Source organism: Monodon monoceros, unplaced genomic scaffold (genome assembly GCF_005190385.1).
Source record: "Monodon monoceros isolate NGI ecotype Baffin Bay Population unplaced genomic scaffold, NGI_Narwhal_1 Super_Scaffold_18, whole genome shotgun sequence".
Taxonomy (NCBI): Eukaryota; Metazoa; Chordata; class Mammalia; order Artiodactyla; family Monodontidae; genus Monodon; species Monodon monoceros.
Window position 1 is genome coordinate 75743864 of NW_021703774.1, and position 17423 is coordinate 75761286.

A 17423-nucleotide genomic window follows, 5' to 3' on the forward strand; every position below is an offset into this window, starting at 1 on the left:
AAAAGAAATTCTCAAATCTATCCCTTCTTCAGCATTCTTGCTACCACTGCCTAAGTTCAGGCCCTCGTAACCTCAGACTCCAAACCACTTGTAACAGCTTCTTAGTTATCCCTTCTTTTCACTCAACCCACTTCATTCCATCTCCCACACAGTTGTCACACTTATGGTTCTAAAACAAAGATCTAAGTACATCACTACCCTGCTTTAAAACCTTCTATAGCTCCACACTGCTTATCAAAAACAAAAACCTAACCACCTTTCTGTCTTAGTTGGAGTGACAGAACACAAAAGTCTCTCAGAACTATTTATGAATGCAACAGTTCTTTAATTCAGTGGTTCTCTAAACTTGCTGTACATGAGTGCTTTTGTACATGAGGCTAGGGCCTCAATATGAAAGAGCATGATTTAATTGGTCTGGAGTGGAGCCTGTACATAAGTTTTTAAAACTCTCCCTAAGTAATTCAAATGTATAGCCAGGGTTTAAAAATGCAATTTAAAAGATAACTAGAAAGCCACATTTACTTCCAAACAGCATGAAGTAACAGGGTCAATATTTATTACCACTCACCGCTGATAGGAATAACTAAAAACCTGGACAAAATATATGAAAGAAAGATTTTCAGACACTGGATATTAGGCAACACAGATAGTGAACCCAGAGAAAAGAGAAACAAAGTGAGGCACACAACTGCCCTAGTTTACTTCTTGGAGAGAGTTTATAGCTGGTAGTGGTAAGAGAGGGAGCCAAGGCAGAGCCTAGTTATCTCCCTAGGTTGAGATAAAGCTAGGAACTTGGGAAGGCCAAGGTAGCAAGAGTTCAAAAGCAGAGTACCAAAAAAGAGAGAAAATTCCAGAGATCTGCAAAGCAACCCCCTTGAGTATTCAGCTATGTACTGATCAGCATGTTTGTATGAGGAAACTAAGGCTGGGGTAAGAACCACATAAGAGAATCAGAGGGACAATCTTCTTGGCTCATACAGGATGAGAAGATTTTGTTTTTCCAGCAACAGAAGTAGAAAAAATTTTCATAATTCATGGGATATTGGGTAGCGTACTCAAAGAAGTATCAGCCCAGTAAAGGGGAAAGTTATGAAATGTTTCTTTGGTTCCACCTAACAAACCTTAAAAACAAGACCCAAAAGGGCCAAACTATTTTGAAGCAACTTAACTATGTCCCAGAATAAAGCTCAAGAATAATTACAGAAATAAAAATTATCTAGAATCCAACAATAAAATGCTCAATATGTGGCATCTGATCAAATATTACCAGGTATACAAAGAAGCAGGAAAACACTATTCAAAATGAAGAGAAAAATCAATCACATCAATCACTAGAAACATACTAGGAGCTGACATGGATGTTAGAATTAAAACCATTTTTATAACATTCCATATATTCAAGAAGGTAAAATAAAGATTGACCAAGTTAAGTAAAATATATGGAATTTATTTTTTTAAAGACACAAATCAAACTTCTAGAGATGAAAAGATAGTATCTGAGACGAAAAATACACTGCATGGGATTAAGAGCAATTTAGACACTGCAGAAGAAAAGATTAGTGAACTTGAAGACATACGAATAAAAATAATCCAAAATAAAACAAAGAGAAAAAAGACTTTTAAAAAAGAACAAAGCATCAGTGATCTGTGGGAAAAAATCAAGTGGTCTAATACATGTGTAACTAGAGTTCCCAAAGGAAAAATGTTAGAAGGAGTGACAAAAAATTTTCAAAGAAAGAATGGCTAAAAATTGTCCAATTTTAATGAAAACTATAAGCTCCACAAAGCCAAAGCACAAGAAACATGAAAATAACTACACCAAGGTACATTGTAATCAAATTGCTTAAGATCAGTGATAAAGGAGAAAACTTTTAAAACATTCAGGAGGAAAAAAACCTCCATTATGTACAGAGGAAAAAAAGATAAGAATGAGAGCAGAATTCTCATCAGAAAAATTGCAAGTTAAAAGATAGCATAACAACATCTTTAAAGGACTGAAAAAAAAATGTTACCTAGAATTCTATAACTAGCAGAGTAGTCTTCTTGCATGTGCAACTTGTATAGTCACACAGTACTACGCTCAAAAAGACTGTGTTTGGTTTAATATTTTGCTGTTTTTTGTTTTTTGGGTTTTTTCTGGATCTTAGATCTCCAACAAGGGATGGAACCCAGGCCCTGGCAGTAAAAGCGCTGAGTCCTAACCACTGGGCCAGCAGGGAATTCCCCTAATATTCTGATGTTGATGGCTTGAAATCCTTAATAATTCTGAACAGAGGGCTCTACATTTTCATTTTGCTTTGGGCCCCACAAATTATGTAGTCAGTCCTGATAACTAGCAAAAATATCTTTTAAACATGAAGGTGGAAAAAACACTTTGTCAGACACACAAAATCTGAAAGGATTCCCCAACAGTTTATCTGCACAATAAGAATAAGAAATGTTAAAGAGGGCTTCCCTGGTGGCGCAGTGGTTGAGAATCCGCCTGCCAATGCAGGGGACACGGGTTCGTGTCCTGGTCCGGGAAGATCCCACATGCCGCGGAGCGGCTGGGCCCATGAGCCATGGCCGCTGAGCCTGCGCGTCCGGAGCCTGTGCTCCACAACGGGAGAGGCCACAAGAGTGAGAGGCCCGCGTACCGCAAAAAAAAAAAAAGAAATGTTAAAGAAATTCTTTCAAGGAGAAGGGGAATGATACAAGATTGAAATCTAGATCTAAGCAAACTAATAAAGAAAACTGGAAATGGGAAATATGTGAGTAAATGTGAGACCTTAGAAAATATCATTTGGAAAATGAAAATCAAAACCACAATGAGATTCCACTTCACATTCATTAAGATGGCTATTACTAAAACAAAAAAGCCCCAAAAAACAGAAAATAACAAGTGTTGGTGAGGATGTGAAGAAATCAGAACCTTTGTGCACTATTGGTAATGTAAAATGGTGCAGTCACTATAGGAAATAGTATGGGAGTTCCACATAGAATTGCCACATAAATCAGCAATTCCACTTCTGGGTAAATACTCAAAAGAATTGAAAGCAGGTATTTGTACACCAGTGTTCATAGAAGATTCACAATAGCCAAAAGGCAGCAACAACCCAAATGTCCATCAGTAAATGAATGGATAAATAGAATGTGATACATACATACAATGGTATATTATTCAGCCTTTAAAAAAGAACAGAATGCTGACACATGTTACAACATGGATGAACCTTGAAGACATTATGCTAATAATTTTCCTTTGAATTCTATCAAACATTTAAGGAAGAAATAGTGCCAATTCTCCACAAACTCTCCCCCAAAAATTGAAGAAGAAGGAATATTTCCCAACTCATTCTATGAGGAAAACATTACCCTTATACCAAATCCAGACAAAGACATTACAAGTGAAGAATACAAATCAATATCCCTCCTGAACATAGATGCAAAAATTCTTAACAAAATTTCAACAGCTCTAATCCAACAGTATAGAAAGGATAGTATATCATGACTAAGTGGGATTTACTCCAGGAACTCAACGCTAATTTTAATATTCTTAAGTCAATCAATGTAATTTACCATATTAATAGAATAAAAAAGAAAAATGATATAGGCATCTCATCAGAAGTAAAATCAAACATCCATTCCTAAGGAAAACTCACAGAAAATTATGAATGGAAGAGAACTTCCTCAATCTGATGAAAAGTACCTATGAAAAACCTACAGGTATAAACTTAATGGTAAAAGAATGAATGCCTTCCTCTTAAGATCAGTAACAAGGCAAAGTATGTTTGCTTTTACTATTTCAAATCAACTTTGTACTAGAGGTGCTAGCTAGTGCAATAAGGCAAAATAAATAAATAAAGACATAGAGATTGGAAAGAAAGAAGTAAAACTGTCTCTCTGTCTCTCTCTGTCTCTTCCTCCTTCCCTCCCTCTTCCTCTCTTTGTGTGGATGACATACTTATTATGTAGAAAATTCTATGGAATCTACAAAAAATCTACTAGAACTAAATAGTGAATTTAGCAAAGCTACAGGATATAAGATGAGTATACAAAAAACAGTATAAACTATAATCAGAAATTGAAATTTTAAAGACATTATCATTTATAATAGAATTAAAGTTATTAAGAATTTAAGCATGTGTCTCATAAGATATGTAAATTCTATACGCTAAAACCATAAAACAGTGTTGAGAAAAAATAAAGGAGAACTAAATGACGGTTTCTCAACCTCACTCACTATTGATGTTTTGGGCTGGATGGTTCTTCATTGTCAGAACTGTTCTATGTATTGTAGATTATTAGACAGTATTCCTGACTTCTATTTACTAAATGCCAGTATCACCCTTGCTGTGAGTTAGGATAATCAAAAATGTGTCCAGATACTGTCAAACGTCCTTTGTGAGGCATAATTGTCCCCAGTTGAGAGCCACTGACCTAAATAAATGAAGAAATATACCATGTTTATGGATCAGAAGACTCAAGATTGTTAAAATATCAAATTCTCTCCAAACTAAATATATAGACTTCAATACAATCCCATTCAAATTCCCAGCAGGCCTTTTGTCTGTGTTGACCACTGGATTCTAAAATCTATATGGAAATGCAAAGAACCTAGTATAGCCCAAACAATTTTGAATAAGAAGAATGAAATTGGAGGATTTGCACTACATTATTTCAAGATTTACAATGCTATAGTAATCAAGATAGTATGATATTGGTCTAAAGATAGACAAATAGATCAATGGAACAGAATAGAAAATTCAGACACAGACTCATATATAGATGGTCAATTGATTTCAATAAAAGTGCTAAGGCAATTAAATGGAGAAAGGATAGATTTCTCAACAAACAGTGTTGGAACAACACTACATGCGAAAAAAAGAACCTTGATCAATACCATGTACTAGATACAAAAGTTAACTCAAAATGGATAATAGACCTAAATGTAAAACATGAAACTATAAAACTTCTAGAAGAAAACATAGGAGGGAGAGAGGGGGAAGGTGGCGGAAGAGTAAGACACGGAGATCACCTTCCTCCCCACAGATACATCACAAATACATCTACACGTGGAACAACTCCTACAGAACACCTACTGAACGCTGGCAGAAGACCTCAGACCTCCCAAAAGGCCAGAAACTCCCCACGTACCTGGGTAGGGCAAAAGAAAAAAGAATAAACAGAGAAAAAAGAATAGGGACGGGACATGCACCAGTGGGAGGGAGCCGTGAAGGAGGAAAGGTTTCCACACACTAGGAAGCCCCTTAGCGGGCGGAGACTGCGGGTGGCGGAGGGGGGAAGCTTCGGAGCCGCGGAGGAGACCGCAGCCACAGGGGTGCGGAGGGCAAAGCGGGGAGATTCCAGCACAGAGGATCGGTGCCGACCAGCACTAACCAGCCCGAGAGGTTTGTCTGCTCACCCGCCAGGGCGGGCGGGGCTGGGAGCTGAGGCTCGGGATTCAGTCGGAGCGCAGGGAGAGGACTGGTGACGTAAACACAGCCTGAAGGGGTTAGTGCGCCACGGCTAGCCGGGAGGGAGTCCGGGGAAAAGTCTGGACCTGGCAAAGAGGCAAGAGACTTTTTCTTCCCTCTTTGTTTCCTGGTGCGCGAGGAGAGGGGATTAAGAGCGCTGCTTAAAGGAGCTCCAGAGACGGGCGCGAGCCGTGGCTAACAGTGCGGATCCCAGAGACAGGCATGAGACGTTAAGGCTGCTGCTTCCGCCACCAAGAAGCCTGTGTGCGAGCACAGGTCACCATCCACACCTTCCCTCCCGGGAGCCTGTGCAGCCCGCCACTGCCAGGGTCCTGGGATCCAGGGACAACTTCCCCGGGAGAACGCACGGTGCGCCTCAGGCTGGTGCAACGTCATCCTGGCCTCTACCGCCGCAGGCTCGCCCCACACTCCGTACCCCTCCCTACCCCCGGCCTGACTGAGCCAGAGCCCCCGAATCAGCGGCTCCTTTAACCCCGTCCTGTCTGAGTGAAGAACAGACGCCCTCCTGCGACCTACACGCAGAGGCAGGGCCAAATCCAAAGCTGAACCCCGGGAGCTGTGCGAACAAAGAAGAGAAAGGGAGATCTCTCCCAGCAGCCACAGGAGCAGCGGATTAAATCTCCACAATCAACTTGATGTACTCTGCATCTGTGGAATACCTGAATAGACAATGATTCATCCCAAATTGAGGAGGTGGACTTTGAGAGCAAGATTTATTATTTTTTCCTCGTTTCCTCTTTTTGTGAGTGTGTATGTGTATGCTTCTGTGTGAGATTTTGTCTGAGATAGCTTTGCTTTCACCATTAGTCCTAGGGTTCTATCCGTCCGTTTTTTTTTTTTACTTAAAAAAATTTTTTTTGTAATAACTATTTTTTTATTTTAATTATTTTATTTTACCTTTATTTTATTTTCTTTTATCCTTTTCTTTCTTTCTACCTTTTCTCCCTTTTATTCTGAGCCGTGTGGATAAAAGGCTCTTGGTGCTGCAGCCAGGAGTCAGTGTTGTGCATCTGAGGTGGGAGAGCCAGCGTCAGGACACTGGTCCACAAGAGACCTCCCAGCTCCACATAATATCAAATGGCGAAAATCTCCCAGAGATCTCCATCTCAACACCAACACCCAGCTTCACTCAATGACCAGCAAGCTACAGTGCTGGACACCCTATGCCAAACAACTAGCAAGACAGGAACACAACCCAACCTATTAGCAGAGAGGCTGCCTAAAATCATAATAAGTCCACAGACACCCCAAAAACACACCACCAGACGAGGACTTGCCCACCAGAAAAACAAGATCCAGCCTCATCCACCAGAACACAGGCACTAGTCCCCTCCACCAGGAAGCCTACACAACCCACTGAGGCAACTTTAGCCACTGGAGACAGACACCAAAAACAACGGGAACTATGAACCTGCAGCCTGCAAAAAGGAGACCCCAAACACAGAAAGATAAGCAAAATGAGAAGACAGAAAAACACACAGCAGATGAAGGAGCAAGATAGAAACCCACCAGAACTAACAAATGAAGAGGAAATAGGCAGTCTACCTGAAAAAGAATTCAGAATAATGATAGTAAAGATGATCCAAAATCTTGGAAAAAGAATAGAGAAAATGCAAGAAACATTTAACAAAGACCTAGAAGAACTAAAGATGAAACAAGCAATGATGAACAACACAATAAATGAAATTAAAATACTCTAGAAGGGATCAATAGCAGAATAACTGAGGCAGAAGAACAGATAAGTGACCTGGAAGATAAAATAGTGGAAATAAATACTGCAGATCAAAATAAAGAAAAAAGAATGAAAGAACTGAGGACAGTCTCAGAGACCTCTGGGACAACATTAAATGCACCAACATTCGAATTATAGGGGTCCCAGAAGAAGAACAGAAAAAGAAAGGGACTGAGAAAATATTTGAAGAGATTATAGTTGAAAACTTCCCTAATATGGGAAAGGAAATAGTTAATCAAGTCCAGGAAGCACAGAGAGTCCCATACAGGATAAATCCAAGGAGAAACACGCCAAGACACATATTAATCAAACTGTCAAAAATTAAATACAAAGAAAACATATTAAAAGCAACAAGGGAAAACCAACAAATAACACACAAGGGAATCCCCATAAGGTTAACAGCTGATCTTTCAGCAGAAACTCTGCAAGCCAGAAGGGACTGGCAGGACATATTTAAAGTGATGAAGGAGAAAAACCTACAACCAAGATTACTCTACCCAGCAAGGATCTCATTCAGATTTGATGGAGAAATTAAAACCTTTACAGACAAGCAAAAGTTGAGAGAGTTCAGCACCACAAAACCAGCTCTACAATGAATGCTAAAGGATCTTCTCTAGGCAAGAAACACAAGAGAAGGAAAAGACCTATAATAACAAACGCAAAACAATTAAGAAAATGGGAATAGGAACATACATATCGATAATTACCTTGAATGTAAATGGATTAAATGCTCCCACCAAAAGACACAGGCTGGCTGAATGTATACAAAAACAAGATCCATATATATGCTGTCTACAAGAGACCCACTTGAAACATAGAGACACATGCAGACTGAAAGTGAGGGGATGGAAAAAGATATTCCATGCAAATGGAAAACAAAAGAAAGCTGGAGTAGCAATTCTCATATCAGACATAATAGACTTTAAAATAAAGAAGAGCAAAGAAGGATATTACATAATGATCAAGGGATCGATCCAAGAAGATATAACAATTGTAAATATTTATGCACCTAACATAGGAGCACCTCAATACATAAGGCAAATACTAACAGCCATAAAAGGGGAAAATGACAGTAACACATTCATGGTAGGGGACTTTAACACCCCACTTTCACCAATGGACAGATCATATAAAATGAAAATAAATAAGGAAACACAAGCTTTAAATGATACATTAAACAAGATGCACTTAATTGATATTTATAAGACATTCCATCCAAAAACAAAAAAATACACATTTTTCTCAAGTGCTCCTGGAACATTCTCCAGGATAGATCATATCTTGGGTCACATATCAAGCCTTGGTAAATTTAAGAAAATTGAAATTCTATCAAGTATCTTTTCTGACCACAATGCTATGAGACTAGATATCAATTACAGGAGAAGATCTGTAAAAAATACAAACACATGGAGGCTAAACAATACACTACTTAATAATGAAGTGATCTCTGAAGAAATCAAAGAGGAAATTAAAAAATACCTAGAAACAAATGATAATGGAGACACGAGGACCGAAAACCTATGGGCTGCAGCTAAAGCAGTTCTAAGAGGGAAGTTTATAGCAATACAATCCTACCTTAAGAAACAGGAAACATCTTGAAGAAACAACCTAACCTTGCACTTAAAGCAATTAGAGAAACAAGAACAAAACAACCCCAAAGTTAGCAGAAGGAAAGAAATCATAAAGATCAGAGCAGAAATAAATGAAAAAGAAATGAAGGAAACGATAGCAAAGATCAATAAAACTAAAAGCTGGTTCTTTGAGAAGATAAACAAAATTGATAAACCATTAGCCAGACTCATCAAGAAAAAACGGGAGAAGACTCAAATCAATAGAATTAGAAATGAAAAAGGAGAAGTAACAACTGACACTGCAGAAATACAAAAGATCATGAGACATTACTACAAGCAACTCTATGCCAATAAAATGGACAACCTGGAAGAAATGGACATATTCTTAGAAATGCACAACCTGCCGAGGCTGAATCAGGAAGAAATAGAAAATATGAGCAGACCAATCACAAGCACTGAAATTGAAACTGTGATTAAAAATCTTCCAACAAACAAAAGCCTAGGACCAGATGGCTTCACAGGCAAATTCTATCAAAGATTTAGAGAAGAGCTAACACCTATCCTTCTCAAACTCTTCCAAAATATAGCAGAGGGAGGAAAACTCCCAAACTCATTCTAAAAGGCCACCATCACCCTGTTACCAAAGCCAGAAAAGGATGTCTCAAAGAAAGAAAACTACAGGCCAATATCACTGATGAACATAGATGCAAAAATCCTCAACAAAATACTAGCAAACAGAATCCAACAGCACATTAAAAGGATGATACATCATGATCAAGTGGGGTTTATTCCAGGAATGCAAGGATTCTTCAATATACGCAAATCAATCAACGTGATACACCATATTAACAAATTGAAGGAGAAAAACCATATGATCATCTCAATAGATGCAGAGAAAGCTTTTGACAAAATTCAACACCCATTTATGATAAAAACCCTGCAGAAAGTAGGCATAGAGGGAACTTTCCTCAACATAATAAAGGCCATATATGACAAACCCACAGCCAACATCGTCCTCAGTGGTGAAAAACTGAAAGCATTTCCACTAAGATCAGGAAAAAGACAAGGTTGCCCACTCTCACCACTCTTATTCAACATAGTTTTGGAAGTTTTAGCCACAGCAATCAGAGAAGAAAAGGAGATAAAAGGAATCCAAATTGGAAAACAAGAAGTAAAGCTGTCACTGTTTGCAGATGACATGATACTATACATAGAGAGTCCTAAAGATGCTACCAGAAAACTACTAGAGCTAATCAATGAATTTGGTAAAGTAGCAGGATACAAAATTAATGCACAGAGATCTCTGGCATTCCTATACACTAATGATGAAAAATCTGAAAGTGAAATCAAGAAAACACTCCCATTTACCATTGCAACAAAAAGAATGAAATATGTATGAATAAACCTACCTAAGGAGACAAAAGACCTGTATGCAGAAAATTATAAGACACTGATGAAATAAATTAAAGATGATACAAATAGATGGAGAGATATACCATATTCTTCGATTGGAAGAATCAACATTGTGAAAATGACTCTACTAGTCAAAGCAATCTACAGATTCAATGCAATCCCTATCAAATTACCACTGGCAATTTTCACAGAACTAGAACAAAAGATTTCACAATTTGTATGGAAACACAAAAGACCCCGAATAGCCAAAGCAATCTTGACAACGAAAAAGAGAGCTGGAGGAATCAGGCCCCCTGACTTCAAACTATACTACAAAGCTACAGTAATCAAGACAGTATGGTACTGGCACAAAAACAGAAAGATAGATCAATGCAACAGGATAGAAAGCCCAGAGATAAACCCATGCACATATGGTCACCTTATCTTTGATAAAGTTGGCAGGAATGTACAGTGGAGAAGGGACAGCCTCTTCAATAAGTGGTGCTTGGAAAAATGGAGAGGTACATATAAAAGTATGAGATTAGATCACTCCCTAACACCATACACAAAAATAAGCTCAAAATGGATTAAAGACCTAAATGTAAGGCCAGAAACTATCAAACTCTTAGAGGAAAACATAGGCAGAACACTCTATGACATAAATCACAGCAAGATCCTTTTTGACCCACCTCCTAGAGTAATGGAAATAAAAACAAAAATAAACAAATGGGACCTAATGAAACTGCAAAGCTTTTGCACGGCAAAGGAAACCATAAACAAGACCAAAAGACAACCCTCAGAATGGGAGAAAATATTTGCAAATGAAGCAACTGACAAAGGATTAATCTCCAAAAGTTACAACCAGCTCATGCAGCTCAATAACAAAAAATCAAACAATCCAATCCAAAAGTGGGCAGAAGACCTACACAGACATTTCTCCAAAGAAGATATACAGACTGCCAACAAACACATGAAAGAATGCTCAACATCACTAATCATTAGAGAAATGCAAATCAAAACTACCATCAGATATCATCTCACACCAGTCAGAATGGCCATCATCAAAAAATCTAGAAACAACAAATTCTGGAGAGGATGTGGAGAAAAGGGAACCCTCTTGCACTGTTGGTGGGAATGTTAATTGATACAGCCACTATGGAGAACAGTATGGAGGTTCCTTAAAAAACTACAAATAGAACCACCATACGACCTAGCAATCCCACTACTGGGCATATACCCTGAGAAAACCATAATTCAAAAAGAGTCATGTACCAAAATATTCATTGCAGCTCTATTTACAATAGCCAGGAGATGGAAACAACCTAAGTGTCCATCATCGGATGAATGGATAAATAAGATGTGGCACACATATACAATGGAATATTACTCGGCCATAAAAAGAAACGAAATTGAGCTATTTGTAATGAGGTGGATGGACCTAGAATCTGTCATACAGAGTGAAGTAAGTCAGAAAGAGAAAGACAAATACTGTATGCTAACACATATATATGGAATTTAAGAAAAAAATAATGTCATGAAGAACATAGGGGTAAGACGGGAATAAAGACACAGACCTACTAGAGAATGGACTTGAGGATATTGGGAGGGGGAAGGGTAAGCTGTGACAAAGTGAGAGAGCGGCATGGACATATATACACTACCAAACGTAAAATAGATACCTAGTGGGAAGCAGCCGCATAGCAAAGGGAGATCAGCTCGGTGCTTTGTGACCACCTAGAGGGGTGGGATAGGGAGGGTGGGAGGGAGGGAGGCACAAGAGGGAAGAGATATGGGAACATATGTATATGTATAACTGATTCAGTTTGTTATAAAGCAGAAACTAACACAGCATTGTAAAGCAATTATACTCGAATAAAGATGTAAAAAGAAAAAGAAAACATAGGAAAATATTTTTGTGACCTTGGGTTAAGTAATGGTGTCTTAAATGTAACATTAAAAGCAAAATCCTTTAAAAAAATTTGATAGTTTGGACTTACTTTACAGAATTTTAAAAACTTCTGGCCTTCAAAAGATACTGTTACTAAAATGAAAAGACAAACTATAGATTGGGAGAAAATAGTTACAAAGTACATATATAATAAAAACTTGTATTTAGAATAAAGAACTCTTAGATTTAACAATAAAAAAGCAAACAACTCCACAAAAAATGGGCCAAAAATTTCAACAAACACTTCACCAAAAATATACAGATGGTATTAAAGCACATGAAAAGATGTTCAATATATGTAGTCAATGGGAATTACAAATCAAAATCATAATAAGATACCATTTCACACTCACTAGAATGGCTATCATAAAAAAAGACAATAACAAATGTCAGCAAGGATGTGGAGAAATAGGGACCTTCATACATCTCTACTGGGAATGTAAAAGGCAAGATCCCTTTGACAAAGATTTTGGCAATTTTCTAAGAAGTTAAACATATGCCTACTGTTCTGCTCCTAGAAATTCACCCAAGAGAAATGAAAGCATATGTACACACAAAGACTTGTACATGAATATTCACAGCAGCTTTATCTGTAATAGCCGTAAAACTGGAAGCAACCCAACAGCTGGTGAATGAATAAACTAAATGTGGTATATTCATACAATGGAATACTACTCAGCAATGAAAGAAAATGAACTATTGATACCCATAACAGTATGGATAAATCTTAAAATAACTAAGCTGAGTGAAAGAAGCGAGGCAAAAACAAAGAGTTCATGCTGTATAATCCCATTTATATAAAATTCTAGAAAAAGCAAACTATCATGTAGTGACAAAAGGACCAGTGGTTGCCTGTGTGTTACTGGGGCAAGATGAGACCGAAGGGAGGGATTTTAAAAGGGCAGAAGGAAACTTTATAGGATGATGGACATGTGATGATTTCACAGGTATGTATTGATACACATATTGAGACTTTTCAAATTGTACATTTTAAATTTGCCCAGTTTACTGTATGTCAATTAAATCTCAATAAAGCAGTAAGAAAAAAGTAAATAACAAAAAGAGAGATGGCTAAAGAGACACAATGGTTGAAGTTTGATGTTAGAAGTATACTGATCCTTCTTTGACATGATTTCCCACCACCCCCAACCTCCAATAGTTGCCTGCTGGTTCCAGGCTATCCACCTAGAATGTGCAATCTGCTAGGCTTCACAAGTGCCCATTGAGGCATATTGCCATAATCTGGCAACTCACTTAATTCCTCTTTTTAAATAGTTGTATACTTGAAAGAGGAAAACCTTTGAATGAAATCCTCATAGAAAAGTTCTATCACAGCATGCGTCTCATTTCAATAAGGCATTTTCCCAGGGCCATACATTTTGCTCATATCCCTCTGCTAAAATTTACTTCCTAAGAGAGTGGCATTGACATAGATACACTACCAAATGTAAAATGGATAGCTAGTGGGAAGCAGCCACATAGCACAGGGAGATCAGCTCGGTGCTTTGTGACCCCCTAGAGGAGTGGGATAGGGAGGGTGGGAGGGAGACACGAGAGGGAGGAGATATAGGGATGTATGTATATATATAGCTGATTCACTTTGTTATACAGCAGAAGCTAACTCGCCATTGTAAAGCAATTATACTCCAATAAAGATGTTAAAAAATATATAAATAAATAAAATTTACTTCCCATCCAACTCTGGCTTCGTTATCTTGTTAGGCCAGAAAAAGTTCATCCCCTGTGTGTGTGAAGCCCTCTCTGATCCTCTGCCTCTTAGCGCCATATCCAGTTGCCATTAACCACGTGGTTCATATTACCAGCATGGAGGGGCTAAAACAAGGTCCCCCAGCCCCACTTCCCTATACCCCCATCATGAATTTTGCCTAAGGAAAGTAAGCTTGCCATTTGGAATTTAAACTTTACAATGAAGACAAACTGGTTCAGAGAAGAAATATGCAGGCACTTGAAAAACACATAAAGATTCCCAAGCCAAACAGACGACTACCTGAAGAAATAACATGTCAGCGAAAAAAAGAAGGTGCGCATGAGGAGAGAGGTTGATCATTAATGCCACTCACCATCCAAGGAAGAAAGAACCCATCTGTATCCTTTGATACTCTGTTTGAAGCTATTACTTTCTTTTTAAATTTAGAATTCACTGATTAATTCTCCTTATTCTAAATTCAAGTTTCACAAACAACCTTTTGATTATAATTTGGCTTCCAAATGTGGCAAGTATGCCAAGAGACCTCACTTAAATAAAAAAAGAGAGTCTAGTTCCCTAAGATGACTCTTCATTATAAATTAGTAATTTGCCATTCTAGGTTTATATAGTAGTCTTGTATTTATTTATTTTTTATTTCCACAGTCCATCTTACTGTTATAGCCCTTTTTCCATACTGTAGTTAGGTGAGCAGAGTTTAGAACTATAGATTCTCAACTACCTGAGGGTAGTTTTGCATCCAGTTTTGTACTGGCCTCCACCATCATTGCTTGGTTAAAAAACAAAAACAAAAAAACCCCAGTGAATTAAAATGAGCTGCTTACTTCCATTTTTAGTTGATTGGGAGTTAGAAAATTGGATACCAAAGATACTCCTTCCCAAGTGCAAGCCTCTAATACTCATAAACCTCTAGTACTATAGCTAAGACAGGTTGTTGTTGTTGTTTTTAATATGGAGTAGTTTTTTGTTTGTTTGTTTGCTTGGTTTTGGGATTTTTTTTTAATTTTATTTTTTGGCTGCTTTGGGTCTTCGTTGCTGCCTGTGGGCTTTCTCTAGTTGTGGCGAGGGGGGGCTACTCTTTGTTGCGGTGCATGGGCTCCTCATTGCGATGGCTTCTGTTTGTTGCGGAGCACGGGCTCTAGGTGGGTGGGCTTCAGTAGTTGCAGCACGCGGGCCCTAGAGCGCAGGCTCAGTATTTGTGGCACATGGGCTCAGTTGCTCCACGGCATTTGGGATCTTCCCGGACCAGGGCTTGAACCCAAGTCCCGTGCATTGGCAGGGAGATTCTTAACCACTGCACCACCAGGGAAGTCCAAGACAGGTATGTTTTTAAAAGTATGTTGCACATTCCTAGAGAACTGATTTTTAAATGAGGGTCAGAGTAGCACCAACCTCAGTGAAGTTTCTGACACTGTTTCATTTGAGTATTCCTGAAATGTTTAAAAACATTTCAAGCCTCATCACATCAACTAAGATGAATGTAGAGACATGTCAGATGAATAACTATTAAGGAAATAATGAAAGCATATACCTTCTATTTTAACAATTAAACCACAATTTAGAGAACTAATTCTAACACTACAAACTTTTTGTTACCAAAGACAGTAAGAAAAATCACATCTTTAGGATAACGAGTCATGACACATTTAAAATTTTGCAATGGTAATGCTTCTTTTGATGAAAAGAGTTCACCCCAGTATATATAAAGTAGTTAAGAAACTTTAAATTATAAATATATATTCAGATTAATTTTTTTTGTTTCAGGCTTTAAAAAAAATTCCAAAGTAATCTGTGAAAAATATTCAACACACCATAGATACACATGTTTAAAAAAGCAATTATGTTTGGGCTAAAATTCCACTTTATAAAAAATCAAATAATGAATACTTCTTGCTTCATTCCTTCTTAAAAGCAATAATTTATCATGAGTTTCTTAATAGAAATGTGATTCCTTTAAGTACTGTTAACTGAATAGTCTGACTCAGTTTTCTCAAATAAACAGTGGACAGTGTGATGAATAAATACAATTGCCTGTGAATAAATTAAGTTTCCTCATTCACAAATAAAACATAGTCTTGAGCACAAAATACAGATCCCATTAATATTTGGTTCTGTAATTAATACTCAGAAGACACAAATCCTGATTTTATGCATAGGAAACAGGCCTAGAGAAATGAAGAAACTTTTTTCAGATCCCAGTTAGTTAATGGCAGCTTAGATACTGAAACCACTATTGCCTTGTAGTTTGATTTGTGAGTGCTAGTTTCGCATAAAAGAATAAGCTAAAGATGCTCTGACAAGGAAATGTTTATTTCAAAAAGTCAGCAGCACAATCTGTCTCTTCTCCAAAGAAATAGTATGTATGGCAGACTTTCATCCTGCTGCTGCTACATGAAGAAAATTTGGGCCTAATTTGTCTGGTCTTCCAAGCCAGAGCAACGGAAGTGACTGGGTTTAGGTGGGGCTCATCCTGCTGGGCGTCATCCAGCCAACAGGCAAGGCTCCAGCTCTGCAGGAGAAGAGAGGTAGCCTAGGAAAGAACCAACCCCCACCCTGCTGTCTGTATCTAAGATTGGGAGGGAAAAAAAGGATAAGATAAGGCAGTGGGTACTCTTTCAACTGTACACCCACACACATTTCCTGGTCCTTTATCTTCTTTACCATTCCTAGCGCTTCCAACCTGGCATGGCCTTCTGAATCATGTGTTCATCTCTCCTTTGACTCGACCCAACCGGCATGGCCTTCCATCTCACCTCTACCAACAAAGCCGTTGACTACACGTTAAGCAAAGACCTTGGGGAGGGACTGCGTTTCCTAAGCTTTAGTCCGGTACAATCCAGCTCCACACCTGTATTTCTAGGCAACTCCCTACTGTCTCTCCCCGACCTGTCCCCGCCACCAGCTCCATCACCCCCCTGTCCCCAGCCGTGCCCTCCAACTTGCTCCAAGCTAATGTCACCCTGTGCCAACCCCTCCCAAGCGCTCGGGGCTGCAGCCCGTGGGTCCCCGAAAGCGTTTCTCCTAACCAGCGCAAAGGGCGCCGCCACTCCCGGTGCGGTCTGCAGCCTCCGGGGCTCCCGCGCCGCTCTCACCTCATCCAGGGTGCGGCTGCCGCGGCTGCCTCTTCCTCCTCGGCCGCTGCTGCCCAGCTCCCGGACGGCTCGGGATGCCGTCGTTCCCGGCCGGGAGACTGCCGTGAGGACTGTGGGGTTCGCGCCGTGTCCCTGGACCAGTAGGGCGCGTGGCGCGCCCGGCTGGACGCGCGGCAGCAGCGGCCGCAGTCGCAGCGGCGGCGGCAGCAGGACCCGCTGTCAGTCCTCTTCATGAATTTCACGGGCCTGGACAGCCCAATCCTAGTTACCGTCCTTGCTTGGTTTTCCTAAGGTCTTCCCGCACTGCCAGGGCGCATCCTCTGGGCGTGGATTACCATCCACTCCAGTTGCCACTGTCGTGTTGGAGACCTGGAAAGACCAGGCCTCCTCCGCGGCTGCCTCGGCCACCTGCTCCGCCCAGATTGCTTCGGTCCCTCTCGCACAAACGCCCGCCGCTGCCTCTTAACCCTCTGTCATCTCCCCGT

General features: G+C 39.4%; 1 protein-coding gene across 1 annotated transcript in view; it reads right to left on the bottom strand.

Moving 5' to 3' along the window:
* The window catches only part of LOC114898341 (myomegalin-like), a 109175-nt gene extending 92004 nt beyond the window's left edge, over positions 1–17171 (bottom strand). Inside the window, exon 1 of the mRNA XM_029227670.1 lies at positions 16939–17171. Within this exon, the coding sequence (XP_029083503.1) occupies positions 16939–17171 (233 nt within the window). The remainder of the gene's footprint in view (positions 1–16938) is intronic.
* Between the last annotated feature and the right edge of the window lie 252 nt (positions 17172–17423).